Consider the following 16218-nt stretch of genomic DNA (forward strand, 5'->3'; position numbering starts at 1 on the left):
GGAAATATACTTCTGTACACACATATAATTCAGCGCTACATTATGCCATTCAGCAGTATTTCAGATTGTGGCAATCTTGTGTATGCGACCTTGATAAATGTAAGAGGAGAGCTTGCGAACTTGCGAACATTTGCAATATGATTGCTGATATTTTTGGAATAAGAGTAATATGAGTTTAAGAAGGGTAATTATTTGTGCAAATTTCTGGAAATATGTGTTAAGCTGTTATCTGTGCTTGCTTGGTCAACATTTTCTATTTTGTTGTTATAATTATAGATTGAAACGGACCTTTCTTTCTTTAGCTGCGAGCAGATATATGCTGTATTTAATTCACAATTCGACTGAATGGCATTTGTCTTTCACAGCTCTTAAGTCAGAAATGAATTAATTTTAAAGCCCTGCAAGCATTTGCTACAAGTTAGGATTTATTTAAGTATGGGGCTAAAAATAAAACTGGGTGGCTGCCACTTGACGTTGCTGTCGCCCAGTCGAGCGCGAAAATAGTAGCTGACATAATTTCAGATCAGGTAGCATCGGCGAGCGAGTCAATTTCCCAGCGCTGAGTGCATTCAGGCGTAACTCAGTCGACTCACACATACAAATAGGCATTTAAACAAAATGATTTAAATAACGAAAACAATTTGTTAATCAAGTGAAATCAAAGTAATTCGCTGCTCAGCTCGATTCCGAAATCCAAGCAACAAAGCGCGCATTTTCGAAACCGAGAGAGAACAGATATGGGAAAACAAAAGAATGGAATGACACATAAACTGAAATGGAATCAACGGCAAACAGCGCAAAAATTAATTAGTCAAGTCTATATAGAAACATGCATTACAAAACCAGGGACCAGAGACAGACAGCAAACAAGAGGCCAGAGACAAGTGACATAGCCAGCCAGGCACAACAGCTGCCTATCATGATGTCTCTGTCGTTGTGTTTGTGAATGTATTTGGGTTCGGGCCCAGGTCTGGATACTCTAGTCTAGTCAGTTAGTCAGTGAGTGGGAGAGGCATCGTGATGACGTTCAATAAGGGCATCAGAGCCAGTGAAATGTAGTATTCATAGGCTATGCCAATATGTAATGTTGCCAATTGGTTATTAAATGGATAAACGAGTAAATTGCAAAAACTTCTAAGGCTCCATGCCGCTACCAATAGAAAGATATCATATTTCTTCGTCATAAAGATAAAACCCGTTAAATAAAAAAAGAACAACAACCCAGAAGAACAAAAAACAAGCCATAATCGTAACAAATTATGGACTACTACACAGGTGTCTAAATACTACCGTAACAACAAGTGCGATAATAACATCCAATAAGACAAAAATCAAGCCGAGTTCGGTGTTCGAAGGGTACAATAATTGCTCGTGTTTATCGTATCAACATTAGATATTGAATTCCTCACGATAACTCTGACGTGCGCCATTCCCTAAAGTCCCCCGTGCTCATATTTTAAGAGCGTTGCGCGATTTAAACTTTCATTTGGGTAGTTCCAGTGACGGCCGAAAGACGTGGTCGATCTTAACAATCCACCGAATCGTCTCGAAGTGACAGTGCCGTGTAGTATTGAAATACTCGAAGGATAAGCATCAATATAAACCTTATAGATTATTAAAATGGGTGTACGTATAAAATAACATGAAATTAAAAAAGGAGCACAATGTTTCAGGCTAAAATGTGTTAAATAAGATGCATTACCGAATCAATGAACTTTTCGAAACGATGAAATGCGTGATGTTTGCTTTAATGATATTTTAGCTGATGAACAACAGAATTGAGTGTAAATTATAATATTGGAGGACTTCGTGTTTAATTATTTGCAGTTGCAAATTTGAAATATTGCCAAATAATTTGGAATATGTGGAGTTAACGAGCTAGTTTAAAAAACAATGCAAACAAAATATACCATATCGAAACAGAAATTTGCTGACCTAAATTTAATTGCGTGTAACAAAATTGCGTAGATTGTTTGTTTTAAAAACCAAAATTTGTGTTTGCCTCTTTTTTTTTGCAGCGAAATTTTGAATTTGATTAAAAACAAAAGAGATTATCTGAAAATTGATCTGGCTACTGAGTTTCTCGTTGCGACTGCTTCTAAACTCTTATCTAAACGAAAAATTTCAAATTGGCTAACTCAAGTGTTAGGCACGTTTTTAACGTGTGCCCAACATCCCAACTTATCGCACTGACCAAGCCGAAGTCGACTTATATTAAATAAAAAAAAAAAAAAAAATAAATAAGTGCAACTAATCGTTATTATCTTAGATAACCCCGATTACTTTGGCTATGGCGAACAGATCAAAGAAGCCGCACGATTTGCAAATTTGTTTTTGCTTGTTGCCAATGTTTGGCGATGTTCAGCACCTAATCAATTTATTGCAGTTATTAAATATTATCAGACAAGTATTCGGGCACGTTGACCACACGCCCACATGAATCATGTATGAAACACGCGACGTGTTTAGATTTCAATGTCGGCCATTGTTCCAGTCGCTTCAGCTGAAATCTAGTTGGTGAAATGTTAAAATTTCGCAAAAGAGCTGCTTATCAGCATGCCTATAAGTTAATAGGAGCACAATTGACTAACCGGGGGGCCAATAATTTACCCTGTTGCCATACCCATATAAAAGGAACCCGACCTTAATGTAGAGCGTGTCATGTAAACCCCAAAGCTTGCAATTAGCTCGGTAATTTCTTTGATTAGCCCTGACATTCGCTCATTGCGGGCAATCAGTGTGCACCCTCGTCCGACGATTAGATACCGAGTGGCTGTCGGGAAACGCGGCTTGACCATTATAACAGCTATAAATAGCATTTAGAGCTGGTAGTTGGGCACATCCAATATAATAATTAATAATAACCGATAAAAAAATAAATGTTTTTATACTTTCCGTGCAGTTTAACTCCAAGTACCATATCGATGTGGACTTTGAGGTGCCCAAGAAGCTCCAATGGTACTATGCGCCCGCCTTCTTTGGCTTCTGGTTTGTCATTTACCTGTCGCTGGTCAACACCCAGATCAATCACATGCCCAAGCCGCTGTTACGCACCGATGAGGCGTCCCATCCACGAGATTTCATAGCACAGCGCGCGGAGGATACCCTTATTGAGTTGACACGGATTGGTCCACGTGTTGTCGGCAGCATTGCCAACGAGGTAACCACCGTGCAGTTTTTCAGGGACGAAGTGGCCAAGGTACAGGCGGAGGCGAACGATCGCTTCGAGTTCGAGCTCGATGTGCAGCAGGCGAGTGGCGCTTACATGCACTGGACCATGGTGAACATGTACCAGGGCATACAGAATGTGGTCGTCAAGCTGAGCGAGAAGGGCAACACGAATGAGAACTATCTGCTGATCAATAGCCACTATGACTCAGTGACTGGGAGTCCTGGTGCTGGCGATGATGGCTCCATGGTGGTGACCATGCTGGAGGTGATGCGCGTCATTGCCAAGTCAGATGAGCCACTGGCACATCCCATTGTCTTTCTATTCAATGGAGCCGAGGAGAATCCGCTGCAGGCCTCGCACGCCTTCATTACGCAGCACAAGTGGGCCAAGAACTGCAAGTGGGTGCACTTTGATTTTAGCTAATCCTGACTTGAACATCGATTGTATCTTACGCAGAGCTCTGATCAATCTGGACTCGGCAGGCAGCGGCGGTCGCGAAATCCTTTTCCAGTCGGGGCCCAATCATCCTTGGCTCATGAAATACTATCGTCAGGTGCCGCATCCATTTGCCAACACATTGGCCGAAGAGATATTCCAGGCTGGTCTGATACCATCCGATACAGATTTTCGCATTTTTCGCGACTATGGCGGTGTGCCCGGTCTGGACATGGCCTACATTTTCAATGGCTACGTCTATCACACAAAATTCGATCGAGTGAATGTTTTTCCACGCGCCTCCTTTCAACACACCGGCGACAATGTGCTGGCTCTGGCTAGAGCTCTGGCAAATGCTCCCGAACTAGATGACATTGAAGTAAGTCAGTTTCAAAAGCTTTTGATCTCTTCAGACAACTTGATTTGCAAATTTCTATGTCCTTGTTTATCTACTAATAATTTCAGGCTCACGCCGAGGGTCACAATGTCTTCTATGACTTCCTGGGCTGGTTTATAATTTTCTACACGGCAACCACAAGCATTATTATAAACGTGATTGTAAGTGTGGTTGCGCTTCTGGCGATTGGCATCTCCGTGTACTTCATGTCCGTCAGATCCGGCTGTAGCTTGTCGGGCGTTTTGTTGCGATTTGGTATTATATTAGGCATACAGCTGGTCTCTCTGGCTCTTGCTGCTGGCCTAGCGCTTTTGGTGGCGGTTTTCATGGACGCTGTTGATCGATCACTGAGCTGGTTTACGGAGATGTGGCTGATAATCGGTCTATATTTATTTCCAATTATCGTGGGCATGAGTCTTTTGCCGGCTCTCTATCTGGAGAAGACTAAAAGGGATCCGCTCAGCCTCGGTTTTCGTGTACAGCTCTTTATGCACTCCCATTGTGTTTGCTTAGTTATTCTGATAATAGTTCTGACATCCATTAGCATACGATCGGCCTATTTTATAATGTTGTGCGTACTGTTCGATATTGTGGCGCTGGTTGTGAATCTGGTTACCAAATGGCATCGCAAAGGTTGGTTTTTAAGCTTATTAACTGGTCAAATGTTTTAATTCCTAACTATCCTATATGCAGCATATTGGTTTGCCATTGCCGTCATGATTTGTCATATACTACCCTTTACTTACTTCACCTATATCTGCACGGTGGCACTTAAGACTCTGATACCAATGCAAGGTCGTTCGGGTGGCTCATCTAATCCGGACTTAACCATAGCCATCCTTATGTGGTTGTTTTCGCTCATGTTTGCGGGCTTTATTGTGAGTACTTAATGCGCAACTATATTGGAAGCAGAAGAGAAACAAAATTTGACTTTCATTCAGGTGCCACTCATCATGTTCTTCCGGAAGACGAGAACGATTGTCTTGTGCTTTCTGGCTGGCACAATTTTGTTCATCATTATTGCAGTCACGGATGCAGGCTTTCCATACCAGCCCAAGACGTCTGCTCAGCGCTACTCCTTGATTGTAAGTTGAGCTTTTAAATGGATGCTATTAATTTTGGGGCATACAAAATAATTTATATGATTTTTTAGTATGCACATCGAATACTGCATAATGCTGATGGCACGACACGCACTGATGAGAGTGGAGTTTATGTTTATCCTCAAGATCGACGGCTCAGCATAGCCGAAGGTATGTCTATTATCAGTTTCTGTTGGTTCAAAAACCTTGTATTTTTTCCACTTTTTTGTAGATGAAATCAAGACAATCGGCCAGACACATAAAGTCAGCGAGTTCTGCGAGGAGGAAATGTTCTGTGGCATGCCATTATATAATCATCGTTGGCATAAGGCCCGCGAATATAGTCTATGGATACCGGTTAACGAGCAGCCACAGATACCGACGGCATACCCCACTTTGACTCTACAGGAAACCACAGAGTTGGATGGCTCAATGCAAAGGCGATTTAACTTTTCCTTGGAAGGTCCCGATCACATGACTATATTTGTGAATGTGAAAAACAATGCCAAGCTGCTGGATTGGTCCTTCAATGAGACGCTCATAAGGGAAAATGAGCCACCGCCACATTTTGTGTACTTCTCCTATGGTCTGGATAATAGTGCCCTTGAGTTCACCATCGATGTTGAGGTTTGTTTTGTTTGCCCAAATTTTTGGATCTTTTATGCTGATCCGTTTATATACATTTCAGAAGACAACATCAACGTTTGACACACCCACCCTAGAAATAGGCATTGGTGGGCATTGGGTGCATCATGAAATTGCAAGATCTCAAGGATTGGGCGCATATCTCGACCGCTTTCCGTCTTATACCTATGTACAAGCCTGGGTAGGCACCTACGAGAGCTGGTACTTCTAAAGAGGCCATCGATAGCAATAACAAATAAAACTATAATAGATCTTGGTATTTAAATACTAAACTAATTCAAAATTAAATTATAATCACATTGATAGAATCTGATAAATATATATAATTAGTAACATGCTTTCGCAGTAATGTGTAGTCTTACAAACATGTGTAACATGTGTAAAAATTCAATATCTATGTAGATTTTTAAAAACTAACAAAAAATAAATATATAAAAATCCAATTTTTTTAAATCTCAAGAAAAACAGAACACCGATCTTCGAAGTGCTGTATTATTTAAGAAGTGTTTTACACTTATCGCAGAATCCAAGCTTCCTATTGTGAAAAATTCATGTTTGCTTTGTACATATGCAAACATGCATGCATACGTAAATGTATGAATAAATGTCCGGATAACTACACATAAACATACTTTCATATATGTACTTAGATACATATGTACATCCACACATATGTACATTCATATATATATGTTCATACGTACATATACACACGTACATGCATACATACATATATATAAACATACATACATACGAACACACAAAAAAATAACAGACAAAACGAAAACAACAAAAAAAGGACTACATTACGAGCTGAACATGAAAATTGCAGAGCCTACTTGAATTCTTAAGAATCGAGGAGTAGATCAATTGGTAGAAATTAGTTATATTTACACTTGCAGCTTAGCGGCAAGTAATCCTGGCCTGTGGAACGAACATGCATGCATACATATATGCGCGCATGCATACATAAATGCGCATGCGTACACTTACACACACACACACAAACACGCATCCGTGCGGTAAATGGCCTATAAAATACTTCCACAGCTAGTATTTTATAAATATCAAGCTAAGAAATGTATATAAATTTGTAAAAAAGGGATAGAAATTCGCAAATCTCAAGAACTTATTTATATGTCATGTTAGAGATATTTCCAACCGTGCGTGTTTCGTGTATTGAAGGAACATTTGCCCACCTCTTGTTCTAACTAAATCAAGAGACACATTCGTTCGATAAGTGTGCTTATAATGACTTTTATCAGTATATATAAAAATAGTGTTTTATATTAAAAAAAAACCATAAATCTATTGTAAATTGTTGATAATGTATTCTTCCAACCAAACAAGCTCATTAGGCGCTATCTAAAGCAGACTTCCAATAAAACTGCTTTATAAACATGGTACATTTCGTGAATTGAGATATCGGGAATAATATATTGCTGACTCAAGCTTATTTTCGGTAATTTATATCGAAGACTGATTAATGTGTTTGAAGTAAATGCCGCCAATAATATGAGAGCTTCCTATAGGACAATAAAATAGACTGTTGCCAAAAAAGGGGCAGTCTTAAGAGTAACGTGAATACTTATATTCAGTATAATTTTATAAGGGTATATAAATTTGCTAAATTTTAAGCAATTTTTTTTGCTTAATATCAGGGTTGTATTAGGGTCTATTATTCTTCAAAAGTTCTTTTTTTAGATCTTCTTTTAGATAGATTTGTAATTAATAAAAACCAACCTTATTTTGCTACCCTCGCACAGTCTTTAATCAGACAATCAAATTATATGATTTTATTATTACTGAACTTTTCCAGTATTTCATATCAAAGTTATGTTACGAACGGACTTGATTGCTATAAAGTGGCCTAAAATTCGAATTACGGAGTAGTTCAAATTTGCCAAGCATTGGACTCACCAAACGAAAAATACAGCAAGCGAACAATATGAGTGACAAGGATAAGCTTGTAAAAAAAACGGATTTATTATACAATTTGACTCTTTAAATTTTTAAATTTTTCATTATATGTAGATATGGCATGAGTCTGGCGAACGATTTGTGGATACCCCTCGAAATGGTGTTAAAAATGAACAGAACAGAAAGTTACCTTGGTACTTTGCAAGTGGATTTCTACTGTTTTGGGGGCTCCTCTTTTTCGCAGTTGTGATACCATTCTTCTATCGGTTACCTACGGCTCGAACAGTAGAGGACGCATATACAAATGAATTTATTGCGGAACGTGCGTACAAAAATCTTTACCATCTGTCAAATATTGGTACCAAAATGGTCGGTTCTAAGGAAAACGAGGTTGAGGCTGTACAGTACCTTCTTAAGGAGCTTAATCAAATTAAGGATGAATCCCTAAAAGATTACTTCGATATTGAAATTGACTTATCGCAAGTCTCTGGTCAATTTAAATATGCAAATCTGATTATCTTGTATCAAGGAGTTCAAAATATTGCTGTAAAAATAGCTTCAAAAAACAGCAAAAGCGATTCATATCTCCTTGTTAACAGCCACTATGATTCCAAGCCAGAAACTCCGTCTGCCGGTGATGCAGGTTTTATGATTGTCACGATGTTAGAAGTTTTGCGTGTTTTGGCAACAACAAAGCAAACCTTTGAACATCCTATAGTCTTTTTGTTCAATGGGGCTGAAGAAAGTTCTATGCTAGCATCGCATGGCTTCATAACTCAACACAGATGGGCGCCCCACCTCAAGTGAGCTATATTTTATAGAATTTCATTTAAATTATATAACATATCGAACCTATGTATTTACAGAGCCGTGGTTAATCTCGATGCTGCTGGAAGTGGAGGGCGAGAATTACTCTTCCAGAGTGGCCCCAACTATTCTTGGCTTGTAGACGTAAGCGAATTTATAAATGATTATACCCACCTACCATGTTCCTATTCATTTGCAGTATTACAATAAGTTTGCTAAACACCCCTTTGGCACAACATTGGCCGAAGAAATTTACCAGTCTGGTGCGCTGCCTTCTGATTCTGATTTTACAATTTTTAAAGAGCACATTCCAGGTACGTTGAGAGTACAGGATTACGAAATTACAAAATTGATCAATTTTATGTATGCATATAGGACTAGACCTGGGTCAATGCTACAACGGTTTCGTATACCATACCAAGTACGACGTGATCGACGTTATTCCTCGAGAATCCTTGCAGAACACCGGTGACAATGTCCTTAGTCTAGTTCGAGGATTGGCTAATGCAACTGAATTACACGATACAGAAGTATATGATAGAATCTCAAACTGTTAGCACTAAATTGTATTTTTACTTCTTAAACTTCATTCACAGGCTCATAAGACTGGACACGCTGTGTTCTTTGACTTTCTGGGAATCTATTTTGTACACTACTCAGAGGCTACGGGAATATCGGTGAATTTTGGCGTTGCCGGAGCTGCATTCCTTTTGGTTTTCATTTCAATGTGGCGCATGGCAGCTGTCTCTCACGTTACCATATGCCACGTGGTGTGCTGGTTTATATTGGTCCTAATCGTCCAGGTTATCTCTTTTGTACTCGGACTGGCTCTTCCTATTGTGGTTTCATATGTATTTGACAATGTAGGACTTTCGCTGACTTACTATAGCACTCCGTTGCTGGTGATTGGTCTTTATGTGTGCCCCTCACTCATTGGACTTAGTTTGCCCATAACTATGTACTACAATATCCAGTGCAACGTAAGTTCTGATCTTGTAGGAATGTAGTCACACGTTTTCTAATAAATTGTCCCTTTCCAGGAAAAAATCTCGACAGCGTATCATATCCAACTGGCAGTGCATGCTCATGCTGTTATTTTAGCTTTTCTAGCCATTTGTCTTACATTATTTGGCTTGCGTTCCTCTTATATTTTCGTAATACCACTTGTTTTCTATGTTGCATCCTTGGTCTTGAATTTATTGACTACTCTGCATGACCGTGGCTATGCTTGGACGGGTCTGCTTAAGGCAAGCCAGATAATTCCTTTCCTCTATAGCAGCTACCTTTTCTATCTATTCGTGGTGGTAATTACACCAATGACCGGCCGTTCGGGCAGTGCATCCAATCAGGACTTATACATTGCTGCCCTGGCAGCGATAGGAACAGTCCTCTCGTTTGGCTTCTTGGTAAGTCTGCGTAGCCACTTCTGTACTAAATATGCTTCTAATTTTTTATGTGAACACAGATCCCTCTTATCAATACTTTCCGACGACCCAGTTTTGTGGTGTTCTCCCTGCTTGCAATCACAGCTGTCGCTATGTATTTAGCAAGTAGTACACAAATCGGATTTCCCTATCGACCACGGACCAATGGACAGCGAGTTGCATACCTGGTAAGTCTACCATTGGCTTTACTGATTTGTAGTACGTGATCCTATGGACGATCTGTTTATTACAGCAAGTGCGAAATATGTTCTACGAGTACGATGGAACTCTCAGTAAGGATGAATCTGGTTATCTATTTAATTTTCAAGATAGACGTGAAGAAAAACCTTTATTGGACTCAAACGTCAATCTGACTGGATTGGTTAGCATAAAATCGAGATGCGAGAAGCACATGATGTGTGGAATGCCTTTGTATGATTTTCGCTACGTTGACAACCGGCTGCAAAGTAAATGGTTGCCACGTTCTGAGCCCATTATACCACCAGGATTGACGACATTGAATGTCCTGAGCAAGACTGTACTTAATTCAACCACTGTCCGATTTGAGTTTAGTTTAGTAGGCCCCCCTCAAATGAGTCTGTTTTTTGAGCCCTACGAAGATGTGACAATTAGCAACTGGTCGTTTTTACAAAGCTATCTTCAGAACCCACCACCTTATCCCTTGTCGTACCATATATTCTTTAATTACGGCATTGATAAATCACCTTTAAACTTTTTCGTGGAAATTTCGGTAAGATATTTTAAAACATAACTGTGCATTAATCTGTTTATATATTTTCTTCCATTTATTTTAGAAACGAAATGGAGACTTCACGGTACCCCTATTTCAATTTGGTGTGCAGGGACATTTTGTTGGAAATGAGGGCGATGTAGAAAGTGTGAAGTTTGCAACTCAATTCCCAGCCTATGCGATTCTAGCCACTTGGCCGTCCTCTTATTACAGATACATATTTTAAGTTTAAAAAAGTATTGTAACGATAATTTAGAGCTATGTTTAAAATAATGAATATCTTTTTTGAACCAGTTTTAAGGAATTATAAATTGTTTTCATAATTATCTGTCATAATAATTGTAAAGAAATGCACCTTAGACTGAAAAAAATAGCTATCGGAAATGGAATTGGTCATTTTTAATTTTAAAATTGACAATTCACAGGCACTCTGGTTATACCTATTATATAATCTCATTTATACAAACTCGTTAGTCTGCTTTGTGTGTCAATATCAATGGCGTCATAAAAGTGCCTTTAAATGTAAGTGATATTTATTTCATTAGGAACTTACCAAATTGAGAGATGAAATATTCCTTGGTGAACTGGTCGTATTTGTTAAAGAGCATTGCGAACTCCGCGACGTGTTCATTAATGTTAAATTAAACGTAGATGGGAGGTGGGATCCCTACACATTCTTGCTGTCCCCATTTTGTTTTCATAACTAGCTTTTATATTCAAATGAGCCTTGATCAGCTAACAGATGTTTTGGTCCATGTTAGCGTTTAGGGATTTTATGCCAGAGTATCCTTGGTCTCATCGCGGCTAAAAAAATTTGCAAAGAATTTGTAATACGTTACTCACTTATTGACTTATTAAAATTATTCTATGTATTATATTAATTTATGTATTACCTAACGATATTTTATCCACATTTAGTTTGTCAAATTATGACTTTCCTATTTCTTAGATACAACGAACGATTTTTAAGCACTTCCATTAGCTTCGAGTGTCAGTTACAAAATACTAAACCACTGCTCGATTCACCAAGTAGTCGAGAGCTTTTTGGACATTCAAACCTTGCCAAAGACGAGAAATCACTCGATTTCGAATTATATATAAGAACAATCTATGTGCCCATAGGAGCATAATTTCATTACACTGTACATTTTCGATACTGCTTGTTATCGGCATAATAAAATCATTTCATATACATGAACAAGCTAAGTGTTAGCCCATAAATTCATCAGGAAATACATATTGGTATTTTGATAAGCTAGAAGTTCCCAGTTGAGGTTTCGGGTATAGTTAGGCGCGTGTCGTGTTTAATTTTGAAACGTTAAGCGTTTTCCATTTAGGAATTAAAAAAAGCTTTTACATAAACAAACATTTTTCTGACCTATTTTCAACAGATACCTGAGAGTTTATTAATCCGTTATCTCTTAAGCTAAAAGCAACTGACAATGGGTATGTAAAAGTCAATATACTAAAAATTATGAAAATCAAGCTGTTATATGCACATTTATCATTTTATTGTGACTCTTTCAAGCCAATTATTGATTTGGCACGATAAATTAATTTATAAACGCGGACGTTTTACAATCCAGACATGATTTTCATTGCTCTTTGAATATAAATGCGATATACATTTACTTTTTCGTGGCAGTTCTTAGTTGTCAAATTGGGGTTCACTGCAGCAGACTAGAAATTCCCAACAAAACGATATGGCTGACAAGGAAAAATATGTAAGATCTAAAAAGGTTCCAGGAATGTGCAAATGTGTTTGTTACACAGATTTTTCACAGATTTCGTACGAGTTTGTCGAAGCATCTAGAAATGTTCTAAAGAAGGACGCATCCTTTAAAGTACCTTGGTACTTTGCAAGTGGTTTTCTGTTGTTCTGGGTACTCCTATTTTTCGCCGTCATGATACCATTTTTCTATCGGTTACCGACGGCCTTAACAATAGAAGATTCAAAGAAAAATGTGTTCATTGCGGAACGGGCGTATAAAAACCTCTACACTCTGTCTAATATTGGTACCAAATTGACTGGCAGTAATGAAAATGAGGTTGAGGCAGTAAACTTAATTCTAAACGAGTTGACACAAATAAAGGAAGATATGCTAGGGGAATTTTTCGAGATGGAAATTGACTTATCGAAAGTTTCTGGAGTTCACGGTTCAGGAACTACATTTAACATGTATCAAGGCATTCAAAATATAGTTGTTAAGCTAACACCAAAAGGTAGCAAGAGTGAATCCTACCTTCTAGTTAACAGCCACTTTGACTCCAAGCCGTTTACTCCATCCGCCGGAGATGCAGGTTTTATGATTGTCACGATGTTGGAAGTCCTGCGTGTCATTGCAACAACAAAGCAAGTCTTTGAACATCCAATCGTCTTCCTATTTAACGGATCTGAAGAAGGCGGTTTGCTAGCTTCCCATGGATTCATAACACAGCACAAATGGGCGCCACACTGCAAGTAAGCTGCGAAAGTTCCCAACAATCGCATTACACTTTATAAGCATTTGAGTTATTCTCAACTTTAATCATAGAGCTGTCGTTAACCTAGACGCTGCTGGTAGTGGAGGTCGGGAAGTTCTATTCCAAAGTGGTCCCAATCATCCATGGCTTGTAAAAGTAAGTCTTTAAACTTAAAACCGCTTTTTTTGTTATATAAACACTGGAACTATTCAACAGAATTACAAAGAATATATTAAATATCCGTTCGCTACTACAATGGCTGAGGAAATCTTCCAATCAGGCATTATTCCATCGGATACCGACTTTCGACAGTTTAAAACGTATGGCAACATCCCAGGTAGGTGTTATTAACCTTTCGAATTGTAAAGGATGTCGGCAAAAGAAATCACTTAACACAGGTTTGGACCTGGCTCAATTTATAAATGGATTCGTATATCATACAAAATACGACGTGATCGACGTAATTCCTCGTGAATCCTTGCAGAATACAGGGGATAATATACTAAGTTTGGTTCATGGCTTAGCAAACGCAACTGAATTGCGAGATACCGAGGTATAAGCTAGATTTCCGAAAATTTAGATTGATTTTATACTTGCATTGGTAATTTTCAACCCACAGGCATATAAGAGTGGAAACGCTGTCTTCTTTGATTTCCTGGGACTCTACTTCGTCCATTATTCAGAGGCTACAGGAACATATTTGAATTTCGGCGTTGCTGGAGCTGCCCTGATTTTCATTGTTGTTTCAATGTGGCGTATGGCAGCTATTTCCCGCGTTTCCATATGCCACGTGGTGCGCTGGTTTATATTGGTCCTAATCATTCAAATTATTTCTTTTGTACTTGGACTGGCTTTTCCTATATTGGTGGCATATGTATTTGACAATTTGGGACTGTCGCTCACTTACTATAGCACTCCATTGTTGGTGATCGGTCTTTACGTTTGTCCCTCACTCATTGGCCTCAGCTTGCCTTTAACAATATACTATAATCTCCAAGGCAACGTAAGCTTATAATCTCATATATAATTAATTGATCACATTTTGCAATGAACTTTCCATCTCCAGAATAAAATATCAACTGCCTATCATCTGCAACTGGCATTGCATGCCCAAGCCGTGATACTGGCTCTTTTAACTAATGGTCTTACATTATTTGGCTTGCGTTCTGCATATATTTTCGCTGTTCCACTAATTTTCTACGTATTATCTTTGGCCTTTAATTTATTGACTACTCTGCACGATCGTGGCTATGCCTGGACGGGACTGCTTAAGGCAAGCCAGATAATTCCTTTCCTATACAGCAGCTACCTCTTTTACATATTCGTTGTAGCGCTTACACCTATGGGTGGGCGTGCGGGGAGTTCCTCCAACCGGGACTTGTATATTGCTGTCCTGGCAGCAGCAGGATCGATTCTCTCGTTTGGTTTCTTGGTAAGGCTTCGTAACGACTCCTCTATTAAATATGCTGATGAATTATGTTATTAACACAGATCCCAGTTATCAATGCCTTCCGACGACCCAGTTTTGTGGTGTTCTCCCTGCTTGCAATAACCGCCGTCGCTATGTATTTAGCGAGTAGTACACAAATAGGATTTCCGTATCGACCGAAGACCAACGGACAGCGGATTGCCTATCTGGTAAGTGTCATATAAAACGTACTGACGGATATTATTTCATCCTAAAAGAGTGACTACGATTTCAGCAAGTGCGAAATATGTTCTACGAGTACGATGGCACTCTCAGTAAGGACGAGTCGGGCTACCTGTTTAATTTTATGGATCGGCGTGAAGAAAAGCCACTCTTGGGTACAAATGTCAATTTGACTGGATTGGTTAGCATGAAATCAAAGTGCGAGACTCATATGATGTGTGGGATGCCCTTGTATAGTTATGGATATATTCAGAGTAAACTGCAAAATAAATGGTTGCCGCGATCTGAACCCATCGAAACCCCAGCATCAACCGCATTGCAGAAGTTAAGCAAAACAGTTGTCAACGCCACAACTGTGCGCTTTGAATTCAATTTGACAGGCCCCTCGCACATGAGTTTGTTTATCGAGCCCTATGAAGATGTGACTTTAAGTAAATGGTCATTCGTGAGCGACGGTCAGGTACCATCAGCTTCCCAGCTACCATATTCTATATTTCTTACATACGGCATTGATAGCTCTCCATTAAACTTCTTCTTAGAATTAACGGTGAGATATAATTCGAAAGTTACATATTTCAATTTATATATACTTATCATTTTTAGAAACCAAACGGTAATTTCAACGTGCCATTATTTCAATTGGGAGTGTCAAGACATTATATTACAAAAGAAGGTGATGCTCAAAGCGTGAAGTTCGCGTCTTCATTCCCTTCATATGCAATTCTGGTGCAGTGGCCCGTATTATACCAAAGATACATTTTCTGAATTAACAAAAATAATATTATCAAGGATGTAAGCTGGTTCGAATCTGGAGCTCTAACATATATGTATTTAAGTATAATTTTTATGTATGTTGTATTTGTAAAAATCGACAATCTTTTCTAGGCTTGTAGCCATGGTTGCATTATATACAAACAAAGTAAGGACCATTCGTCAAATGAGTAAAAATAAAACCAATTTTCTCAGATTTTTGTTTAACCAATTTTAACAAATAATTTTGATAGCGCTTCTGTCAATGCCAGAACATATGTTAATATGTAGAGCAATGTGCTGTGCGCCCTGCTAAACAGTACATAAATTAAATAATAAAACAGTTCAGGAAAATATATAAGAACAATATACAATCCACAAATATAATATTAATGATCCTATACAATTTTTTGGCATTTATTTATATCCACTATTAAACAATAAATCTATTGTTAACAGGCAGTTTGATGAGTTGTAAGTTCATATTAAATGGTTTAGCTAAATCATGCAATGCAATTTAATTCTTGGAAAACATTATTGTCAATTATCTTATCTAGTTATTGTTTGAAGTATAAAATAGTTCCCAATGTGTAAATTTATCATTAATTACTTCCCATTATTTTTCTGTATTCTTAAGTTGTCTTCGAACAGCCCTCGAAAGCAAAAAGTGGAAATCAATATTATAAGTTAATAGCTATTATATTTCACAGAAGTATTAAAA

At 38.4% G+C, this 16218-nt stretch overlaps 3 protein-coding genes across 8 annotated transcripts in view; all 3 read left to right on the forward strand.

Moving 5' to 3' along the window:
• Nucleotides 1–6174, forward strand: part of LOC6624921 (endoplasmic reticulum metallopeptidase 1) — an 8608-nt gene extending 2434 nt beyond the window's left edge. For 3 of the 6 annotated variants that reach the window (XM_032436393.2, XM_002050740.3, XM_015173599.3), the window contains exons 2-9: nucleotides 2903–3570; nucleotides 3629–3986; nucleotides 4073–4637; nucleotides 4698–4882; nucleotides 4946–5089; nucleotides 5158–5257; nucleotides 5319–5713; nucleotides 5775–6174. In XM_032436393.2, coding sequence (XP_032292284.2) covers nucleotides 2903–3570; nucleotides 3629–3986; nucleotides 4073–4637; nucleotides 4698–4882; nucleotides 4946–5089; nucleotides 5158–5257; nucleotides 5319–5713; nucleotides 5775–5942 — 2583 coding nt within the window. In that variant the 3' untranslated portion in view covers nucleotides 5943–6174. Of the gene's footprint in view, nucleotides 1–732; nucleotides 1627–2902; nucleotides 3571–3628; nucleotides 3987–4072; nucleotides 4638–4697; nucleotides 4883–4945; nucleotides 5090–5157; nucleotides 5258–5318; nucleotides 5714–5774 lie in introns of those variants that run through there. The other 3 variants (XM_015173598.3, XM_032436394.2, XM_015173597.3) reach the window with 3 other exon arrangements.
• A 1440-nt stretch (nucleotides 6175–7614) lies between these two features.
• On the forward strand, nucleotides 7615–10933 carry LOC6624920 (endoplasmic reticulum metallopeptidase 1). Its single transcript, XM_002050739.4, has 10 exons — nucleotides 7615–7700; nucleotides 7766–8454; nucleotides 8518–8602; nucleotides 8658–8772; nucleotides 8834–8988; nucleotides 9055–9438; nucleotides 9499–9864; nucleotides 9924–10070; nucleotides 10136–10633; nucleotides 10698–10933. The coding sequence occupies exons 1-10, from the start codon at nucleotides 7680–7682 to the stop codon at nucleotides 10857–10859; spliced, it is 2622 nt and encodes an 873-aa protein (XP_002050775.2). The 5' UTR covers nucleotides 7615–7679; the 3' UTR covers nucleotides 10860–10933.
• Nucleotides 10934–12301: 1368 nt separating this feature from the next.
• Nucleotides 12302–15690, forward strand: LOC26531760 (endoplasmic reticulum metallopeptidase 1). Its single transcript, XM_015174877.3, has 10 exons — nucleotides 12302–12357; nucleotides 12418–13094; nucleotides 13168–13252; nucleotides 13313–13433; nucleotides 13495–13649; nucleotides 13716–14099; nucleotides 14163–14528; nucleotides 14588–14734; nucleotides 14800–15294; nucleotides 15351–15690. Exons 1-10 carry the CDS (start codon nucleotides 12337–12339, stop codon nucleotides 15510–15512), a joined length of 2613 nt encoding a protein of 870 aa, XP_015030363.1. The 5' UTR covers nucleotides 12302–12336; the 3' UTR covers nucleotides 15513–15690.
• The last annotated feature ends 528 nt before the right edge of the window (nucleotides 15691–16218 follow it).

The sequence above is a fragment of the Drosophila virilis genome, chromosome 5 (assembly GCF_030788295.1).
Source record: "Drosophila virilis strain 15010-1051.87 chromosome 5, Dvir_AGI_RSII-ME, whole genome shotgun sequence".
In the NCBI taxonomy this organism is placed as follows: Eukaryota; Metazoa; Arthropoda; class Insecta; order Diptera; family Drosophilidae; genus Drosophila; species Drosophila virilis.